The 10090-nt window shown below is 42.9% G+C and overlaps 1 protein-coding gene across 3 annotated transcripts in view; it reads right to left on the bottom strand.

Moving 5' to 3' along the window:
* Positions 1-2469: 2469 nt before the first annotated feature.
* STON2 (stonin 2) overlaps positions 2470-10090 on the bottom strand; it is a 149415-nt gene continuing 141794 nt past the window's right edge. For all 3 annotated transcript variants that reach the window (XM_059373583.1, XM_059373584.1, XM_059373585.1), the window contains 2 exons: positions 5394-5596; positions 2470-3385 (listed from right to left, as the gene is read on the bottom strand). In XM_059373583.1, coding sequence (XP_059229566.1) covers positions 3302-3385; positions 5394-5596 — 287 coding nt within the window. In that variant the 3' untranslated portion in view covers positions 2470-3301. The remainder of the gene's footprint in view (positions 3386-5393; positions 5597-10090) is intronic.

Here is a 10090-nt window from a genome sequence, read left to right as displayed (position 1 = left end):
ATAGAAATATATTACATAAAAAAAGTTCTCAGGAGTTCTGAGTCCTGCCAATAATGCGGGAATGCTGAGAGCGGGGAAAGACCCAAGTAGGAAAAAAAAAATTGTCCGGATAATATTTAATATAAGTGAAATGCAAAACTTTGATAAGAAATAACTAGTATTATGTTTATAAGAGTGGCAAAAGGGGTTTAATGCCCCCCCCCAAATATCTTAACTTCATTCTCCTTTGACCTATCATAATGAGTACATTTCTTATCCTCTTTTACAATAAAGTCACAAAGCAAGCCACTGGACTCAGAAGAAAGCATAGCTCTTAATATCATGTGACATCTAATTTATGTCCTAATAATAATACTATGTATTGGTAAAATGAACTTACTTTTTATTTCACATTATTGCTAACACAGACAAGGATTTTTGGTGACCACACATAGACACAATCCAGGTCCAGAGGCAAACTTAGAATCCGCACACCAAAAAGGCAATTTTCCTAACTGTGTTTTCTAGGTAGCCTATTAACAAAACACTAGGCCTAAAATATATACTATTGTATTTCCCAAACCCCTAAATGCTACCCATAATTAGTTTCCCAAAAATACTAGTGGGAAAGCAAATTTGATGAAATCAAGGTGATAGTTTTTTTTTTTTTTTTTTTAAATAATTTGCTTGTTGAATGTGGATAGCATGGAAGGGATGTTCCTAAGGGTTGGTTTAAAAAAAAAAAAAAAAAAGTCCAGGTAAAAGCACAAAGGCAGTGGGGGAAAAAGTTTCAATAAGCAATACAATAAGCGATGCTAGCAGGTGAGGCAGAGATCTCGAGAGGGTGCACAGGCACTAACCTTAAGTAAGGAAGGTGCCAGAATGACCTTCACCTTGCCAGCTCCTTCAGTCCACCTTGATGTTTTTATGAGGAATCTCATGTGTCTCTCATACAACAGGGGAAGAGCACTTCTTCACTTGACAAAGACCTCCAGGGAGCCCCACTGTATTTCAAAGAGCATACAAAACCACTTATCAAAGAAAAAACAACTAGAGTTAGAGAGTCCTGTTACTACTGAGATGAACCTATATGCAGAAGGGATCTTGGTAGCCATCCAGTCCAAATCCAATGTCCCTCTCATAGCATCTGGGACTACTGATGGTTATTTTAACCTTTGTTTGGGCATTTGCCACAAACGGAAATTTTACTGCTCAAGTCTATTCCTCTTTAGAACCACTCTTATTAGAAAATTCTTTATGTTGAAGCAAACATCTGTCATCTAGAAAGTTCCTCTTTGTTCCTATTTTTGCCCTTTGAAATTACACAGGGTAAGGCTAATTCCTCTCCTTTTTATTAAAACTCAACAGAAATTTCAAGGCAGCGATATTATTTTATTCTCTCCTATTCTATTCCCCTGCTCCTTATATCATCAGACCCTTCACAACCCTGACCACCTGCCTCTGGACACAATAATGTCTTTCATAAAAGATGGTACCCAGAATGGAACTCAGCCTTCCATCCAGAAGTGGACTGACCAAAGCAGCATGCAGGGCTCCCTGGGCTTTTGTTACCACAGGCTGATGCACTGACTTTGTGAATAATCATGATACACTCCTGATTCAACAATTAACTCCTATTTTGACATGAACTGCTATGAAACCAGCACTTTTCAGCACCCTTCCCACCACCTCTCTGTATTTAGAGAGTTGCATTTAAGCAACTAGAATACAGTTTCTTACTAATGTCTACTGAATTTCATCCTTTTAGTTTCAGTCTTACGTTCAGGTATTTTTAAAAAATGGTAATGATGTCTATTTTCTAGTGTCAGTACATAGTCATAATTCAATTAATATTCATTGAATCAATTAATCCTAAATCTGCCAGTCGAAACAGGATATATCATTTATTTCTCTGTGTCATCTGACAAATCTGACAAGCATGCTTCTGTCCCCTTACTGTATTCTTCATGGGAGAAACAGGCATTTAGAGCCTACCTGTAAATTGCTGGGCAGGTGTCCCATCTGGGATGGCCGATATAGGTCCGTGTGTGGTAAGAAAACACCAAGATACAAGTAAGAAGTAGAGGTACAGAGTGTAAATGGGACCATATGAAGGGAAAGAAAATTGAGTGTCCTAGCCTCTTGGGACTGGGACTAATATTCTCAACATTAGAAAAATATGGCTTTCCCCCATTTCTACCCTAGAGACTTCTGCCTTGTAGATCTGTTACAATACTGTGATTATGGATCTCTGAATTTTAGGGAAAAGATCATGTAAGTTCAGTTTTAAAACAGCTCTTAAAATGATCTTTTCCACTTATATTCCATGTAAAGTCTGAGTCAGAGAGACATGCAACTGTCTATAGGCTTGAGGTATAAAAAGAGCTCCCAAGTTCCCCGACAAATGCCTGAGGTATTATATATATATATATATATATATATATATATATATATATATACACACACACATATATCCATGTGTTTCAGGAATCGGAAATGGCCTATGTTTTTCAGTGTGAATTTGGGAATTCATTGAGATTGCAAATGTCTCCTGAATTGAATATAATCTTCTAATTAATGTCTCTTTTCCCCCAGAATGAAGAAAAATAAGCTCAATTTTGCTTTCCCTTTCATAGCCACCCTTTGCCAAATATGGGGCTAATCACAGAATAAAAAATTATCCTATTGTGCCTTTTCCCATTGTCTATTGTGACTCAGGATGGTGAACCCTGGGACCAGAGAGATGGAAAAAGTGTCTTCATCAAAATGATCCCAAACCGGGAGGGAAATGTCTCAAAAACTTCTGTTGCATAGCGTTAACATTGCAAGAATAGAGACATGTATGAAAGGCCTAGTAGACCCAAAAAGGAAATATGTTTTGTACCTCTTCTGAACCTTTTCTAGAGGGCATGACAGAGGGGGATTCTCAAGACTGTGTTTTCTAGAAAATCATGGAAGTGACAGATGAACACCAGAAGGAAATCCTGCCAACACTGATGTGGAAGGTTCTCTTCCTAACTCCAGTAGTCACAACAAGCCACACTCAAGAGCTACAAGATCAACAGAGCAAAGAGAAGGAGGCTTAATTAGACAACAAGCTCCAGAAGTCAGGGAAACCACCTGCTTCAGGTATATCAGTCTCTCCAAAGCAGTCATCTCAAGGTTTCCTGTGAGATTACAGGTAACCACAAACAGGAAAGTCCAACATACTGTTCCAGTAAGGAGTAGCCATGGTAGGTACTGCCTTGAACTCCAGCTGCTCAGGAAGACGTCCTGTCATGACGCTTGGGTCAGGCCCAAGCGGGCCTGCAAGAGGGCTTCATCACTGGACCCCACACTCCTTGGGATTTTCCATTTCATCTCCTTCAAAGTCTGGCTTCAAACTCTTTTTTTGCTCAATTTCCACCTGTCGAGAGTAGAAGTTGGAAAGAGATGTCAGAAAGGAGAAAAAACCATCCCAATAAGAAGTAATCCCAAAGAGAATACCTCACCGGGAGATTCCCTATAATTTTGTCACTGTTTTGAGCTTTGGCCACACTGGAGCTACTCTGGCCTGGAGGACGGCACGGTTCTCTCTTGGCACATGCTTTTTGCTTGGTCTGGAACTCCCTCTTCTTCGCAGTCCACCTGGAAATTTTTTATTCTTTGCCTTGCACGCTGCTCAAAGGTCACCTCTTCTGTGAAGCTGTCCTCAAGTCATTAGGTGCTTCTCCTATCCATATCTCCACTGTCCTTGGTACATGAACCTGACTCCAGCATTCCACAGGCTCCCTGGGACAGGAGCAGGCCCTCCTTGACTACTGTATCCCCATAATGCAGGCATGTGGCGGGCAAGCATAAAGGTTTGCAAATAAATGGATTCCTCTCCAGCCAGCTGTTTATACTCTCTATTACTTTATGGCTTTACAAAGTCTCCCAACTGGTCCTGGGATGGAGCCCTGCATCGGCCTTTCTGCTCAGCAGGGAGCCTGCTTCCCCCCTCTCTCTCCGCCTGCCTCTCTGCCGACTTGCGATCTCTCTCTGTCAAATAAATAAATAAAATCTAAAAACAAAAAACAAAACAAAAAAACCCCAAGTCTCCAAACTGGTAAGTATTGTCTTGTTTATGGTTCTACCTGTGTTTTCAGCAAAATATGGTAGCTGTAACTAAATGGATTAATACATTCATCTTGCCTTGAAAGAGACACACAATGAAGCCTTTGACAAGTCAGAAAAGAAGTACATCAAGTAAGAGAGTTTCACAGTTAAAGCCGCTCCACTCTTTACCACTTTGGATATTTTATGACGAAGGAAACAATTCAAGCAGTGGACTAGGCCCATGCTTGATGAAAGTGCTATTTTTTTTTCTGGCCACAAGATGGAGTATTTGTTCTTCTTGGTAGTTTAAGATTGTAGAGGCCACAACTAAGGAAACATTTACAGAAAAACAAACCATAAAAAATCTAAGAATATTATTAAGAATAAAAAATTATTAAACCACTTTGCAAAATACTTCTTCAATAAGTCCCACTTTCTGTCTTTGACATTTAATCTGCTACTGAATTTCTAACACCTCAAGACAGAATGACCATGTCTGAACTCTTCCAATTTTGTTTCCTCCTTCCACTGCCCGGATCTTGTTACAGAAGCTTGCTTGGCTTCTGAATTTTGTCTTGCTATAGCCCTGTGACCAGGTCATATGTGTCCCGATTTTACACGGATCTACATCATCAACTCTGAAGCCGAAACACATACTTTGGGTTAGCACTTTCCTGAATTCCCCTCCACCTTCCAAGTGCACAACTTCTGCAACATGTATTATGAATGAGAATATGATCTTATGATATACTCATTTATAATATTCATATATCTACTCATTCATAATATTCATATTATATATAGTGTACAATTAATAATACAGAATGTTATAGATTAATAATAATCCCTTTACCCCATGACTTTTTTTTTTTTTAATTTATTTATTTGACAGAGAGAGAGCACAAGTAAGCAGAGCAGCAGGCAGACTTTCCGCTAAGCAGGGAGCCCGATGTGGGGCTTGATCCCAGGACCCCGGAATCATGACCTGAGCCGAAGGCAGCCGCTTAGCCCACTGAGCCACCCAGGTGCGCCCCCATGACTCTTTTGATGTTGTTCATGATGACTGAAAGACATTATACTCTCCTCTTCCGCCCACCTCTTATCTTTTCCCAACCTTTCTCTTGCTCACTAGAGATTAATCATTCAAATCACAGCGGACTCACCCACAGCCGCGTATGGCACACCTGTCTCTAAGGCAGTAAGAGTCTGAACACATGGCATCCAGGGCAGACACCGCTAAAAGGAACAAGATGGGGCAAGGAAGGGTGGGGAGGGGGGATGGTGGAGGGATAAACAAACGGTCTTGGACACATTAGCCAGATGCCTCCCGAGGCTACCTTGTAGCTGTAGTGTGCGGAATAATTGACCCACTTCCTGACGTCAGTCTTGTCTTCCACGGAGATGGATCTTACAGCGGCTTTGGAGGCAGAAGTTGTGGGCATGCTGAACTCCACATTCACGTGACTGGCAAATCTGGAAGGCACTTCCCGGTCAGAGCCAAGTTCAAGGTGGCAGAAGAAACAGTGAGGGTGACCAGAAGCTATGAAAGGGAAAGAATCCAGACATTAGGTTCTTTGGAGAGCCATGGAAGGAGAGGCCCATAGAGGCACCTCAACCACAAAAAAGGCCTGAAGACCGCCTCCCAGCTCCACACCGGGCAGTCTTTCCGGGGGTCCAGGGCTGAGCATTTCCTTCCGCGGAAATCACAGTGCCTGTGCCTCAGACCCTTTGCTAGAACTATCTGATTACAGTGGCCTTTATCCTAGCAATAAAACCCACAGCCTGAAAAACGGGTCACTCTGCCTGCTGAAGTCAGGGTGATATGGGAACACAGCACGAATACCAGAAATAAAGGCCTAGATCCATAGAATGGCAGAAAGGAATAAAAGGGAGCAGCACTTAGCAACGAATAAAACATCAATGACAGCCACACGGAGCCAAAGAATCAATTCCCTTTGAAAGAAGAATTTTCTCAACAGCATTTCGTCTTTTTACAAAAATGCTTTGGCACGTTGGTGTGGGTAATGGCATCTGTAAATGACAAAGCCTTTAGAAACAGCACAGACACATGAAGGATGGACGTGATGCACTGGATAGGATGCAGACTAACAGAACCCTGCGTGTGAGCCCCAGCTCTCCTCCTATGTGGTAGAGATCCTGCCCCCAAGTCGTTTGTTCTCCCCTCGCCTCAAATCCTGACTTGGGAAATGGGGAAATGGGAGATGGGTGGTAAAGGGTGGGCTAGACAACGCCAGGCAGAGTCCCTGGCTGTTCTTTAATTCTATACATCTATGGCTAGTTCTACTGCACTTGGATGGAAAACTTAATGTTTTCCATTTGAGGGCTGTTCTTAGATATGTGCGTGAAGAGACAGATCAGTCTGTGGCTATAACCTCTGAAAGCACGGTTTGCTGAGCACTCTAGTGTCTCAAATGCTGCCTGCACACCCTCTCCCTGCATCTTTGCAACAATCCCTTGAGATCACAGTCTTTACGTTCTACAGATGAGGCCACAAAAGCTTTGGGAGGGAAAGTGAATGAGCCAAGGTCAAAGCTGGAAAGTGGTGGACTGAGGACTGAATCCAAGCACTCTAGCCCGGAGGTGTTTCAACCACTCTGAGTCACAGCCCCCCACAGAGTCCCCAAAGAGTCCCCAACCCCAAGACCAGTTTGCAGGGTGACGTGAGTGGAGAAGTGAGCTGTAGGAACCTCCGTACAGCAACTTGCCATGGATAAACAATGTGACATGGCTTTGGCTTCATTATGTAATACCAACAGCCCTTAGTTAAAGGAGTTTCCCCAAATAAACAATTGCAATTTTCTTTATTGATCTGGGCAGGACTTTCTAATCTCAGCAAGTGAGGACATACACACTCTCTCTAAGGAAAACATTACGGAGTGAAGTACATGTTTTGCTCTGCTTGACAAATAACATAGTTCAGTGGTTATTTCTAAAAAGTAAAATTCTGGAAAACTGAGAAATTTGCACTGGTTTCTAAGAAAGAAATTTTAAATTGGATACACATAATAGTAAAAATTACATTATCTAAAAATGAATCCGTGTGTTTATTTTTTAATTATAATTACAATTACAGTTGTAATTACATAGCTATCGGCTACATTTATTACAGGCCAGAGATTGTCCTAAACACTTAAAGGCATTATCTAATTTCTTTCTTAATGAGCTAGGTATTAATAACCCTATTCTGTAAATGAGGAAAGTAAGATTTCTTTGCAAGGTTTAAGTAAATCGCCTGAGGTGACAAAGCTACTAAAATGCAGCACTAGGAATAAAACTCAGATCTGATGCGGAATTATTGTGTATTGCTATGGATTTAGATCACTACAAATTACATTGAGGAGTTTCTTACTTTTAATCAATGGCAACCTGGACAACAGGTTTTTGTTGTTTTTATCTAACTGTCCTTATGTGCACAGTGTTGGAATAATGAGGAATCATTACTTTCCACAAAGCTGGTCTCTCCGCCCACCCCTCCAAAGTACATTCACAGCAAACTCTCTGAATGCGGCATTCTCCCATGATTCCCAGCACCAACCAATGGATGTGTAGGGCTGGTGGACAGGTAGGAGAATGCAATTCTGAGAGCTAGTGTCGTCTAATTTATGGTAATGAACTATGCGAGCCCACGCATTTTGTCATCTTCCTTGATGAAGTTGAGAAAATTTAACATTAAAATTCAGATTTCTATTTTCCATAAAAGGTAAATTCTATTGAAATTGTTTTCTCTCGATCTAATATTAGAGAACTGGAGTTCCAGCAAAGAAAGCTACCTATGCAAGACAGCATATTTTGTTTCCTGGTGGATGACCTGGGCAAGCAGTAGGCCTTGTTCTGCCACATTCTAAGACTTAGAAAAGCTCTAAGTCTTGGGATCAGGGTGAAAGGGGTCCTTAAGAGCCCGGTGGGAAGGCAGGGGCGGCCAAACATGCATAAGGCGGGGCTGGACCTGCCAGTTTAAACCATGTTGGACTCCAACGGCAGCTTGTGAACCATTTGGTAGCAGGACTGGGAGAAGCCCACTGTGGCTGCAGCAAGTCAGGGGTGCTGACCCGCGGTCCCGGGCTGCCTCCGGTCTGACAGCCCTGCCGGCGGCAGGCAGGAGTAAGCATGCAGAGGTTCTGGTCTCCTTCTCTGCTAAATGGAGGTATGAGAATTATGAAAAAAATCACCTGTAAAATATACCATCCAAGGCTGACTGAAGTCCAAGATGAGCTCAGAAAAAGGATGGCAACTAACGGAGGGCACACCAGATGGGGAGAGCAGGAGCTGGTCACAGCGAGTGCTGGCAACGCTAAGAACCCACTGTCCGACTGCAATTCAGATCCTATATCTCTCAGGTTTCCAGAAAAGAGTCTTACCAATTTCTGGGACCTATCCAGAAATATACCATTGGCCAAGAGTAGAAGAAGAAGCCCTTTTTTGGGTGTGTGGGTGGGGGTCGTTACTAAAAATGTATAACCAGGATGCCTAGGTGGCTGAGTCGGCTAAAGGCCTGCCTTCAGCTCAGGTCAGGTGTCCCAGGGTCTGGGATCGAGCCCCCCCCATCAGGTGCCCTGTTCAGCAGGGAGTCTGCTTCTTCCTCTGGCTACCACTCTCCCTGCTTATGCTCTCTTTTTCTCTCTCTCTCTGAAAAATAAATAAAATCTTTAATAAAATAAAATAACGTGTAACCATGATATAATAGCAAAAGCAGTGATGGGGGAATAGCTTAAGGGTAGACTTAGACTGTCCTGTATTTCAAAAATCTTTCACAAATAAAGGTTCCAGTAATCAGGAAATACATTTGCAATACATCATCTGCATTTCCTTGGCCTTGAGCCTACTGAACACTAACCTCCTGGGAAGCATTAAGTCAAGTGTTTGCTGAAGACCTATATTTTCCCTTGTCCCCTGTCCTGCAACCACTCTCCCCACCCCCACCCCTTCTTCTGGTCACAATCCTTCCCCCCCTCACCTTTGCTTTGAGAAATAATCTTCCCTAGCACTGCATGTCGCGTCAGTCAAAATGTGCTACCCTCCCCTTGACTCCTGAGCCAAGTGACGCAAGGACAGAAAATGGCTTGTGATGACTGACCCCAACGGCTGCAGCCTGAGGAGACATCTCTCAGTTCTGCTTTCGAGAGCCATCCTTTCTAAGCCTGCTGGCTCAACTGTTCCAAGCTTTCCTTCAGTTCTCCAAGCTACCCTCCAACAATCTTTTTTGTTGTTGTTGTTGTTGTCTTTGCTGCTTATCACCAAAACCCTCTCATACAGTAACTGTTAAATATTCGAGAGCAAGAACTTTGAAACAAACGAGATAGATGTGCGCCCACTGAGAAAACCGCAAACCTCTTCTCTTAGAAGAAATACTTTCACATTTGTGCCTACTGTGTCCTCTACAAGAGGCAGCTGGGTATTAAGAAAAGACCCCTGGATGTGGCTTTGTGACTTCAGATAAGTCGTGTTGCTCCTGGTCCCTAATTTTCTCATCTATAGAGTGAAGAGGTTTGACTGAGTTATCGCCAAGGTCCCTTCCAGCTTGAAGACTCAGTAATTTCATAACGAAATTATCTGAATCCACGCTTAACAAACTTGAAGGGCCAAACATTCCGATAAACATAAACCTGAGGCCTTGTCTTTTGGAGGTCAAGTCTCCAGCAGGTTCAACGATCACTCCCCCGCCTTCCACCTCACTTCTCTTCTCAAGGGCTTCTGTGCCGAAGGAGAATTCAGGGCTTTTCCTTTCAGACAGGTCCCGTGGCTGAGGTAGAAATCACAGTGCTATCACCAGGAGAATACAGTGCTGATGTCAGGAGAAATGTATAAGCAGGCCCAGAGAGGGAGACTTTGTTTTTTTAAAAAAAAATCCTGTCAGTTTGGAAACCAGGGTGGGGGTGGGGGTGTTTGGCAAGTCCGGCCTCCAGCACAGAGGTCCAATTGTCTCTTCATTTCGCACTGGGCTACAGTGTCTGACACAGAATGCCCCGGTGTGTGTGCAGGGCCTGGCCAGCTTGGGGAGGTGACCCGATCGTCC

This window comes from Mustela nigripes, chromosome 13 (assembly GCF_022355385.1).
Source record: "Mustela nigripes isolate SB6536 chromosome 13, MUSNIG.SB6536, whole genome shotgun sequence".
NCBI lineage: Eukaryota > Metazoa > Chordata > Mammalia > Carnivora > Mustelidae > Mustela > Mustela nigripes.
The sequence above is the reverse complement of the archived record's forward strand: the minus strand, read 5'-3'. Positions and strand labels throughout refer to the sequence as shown.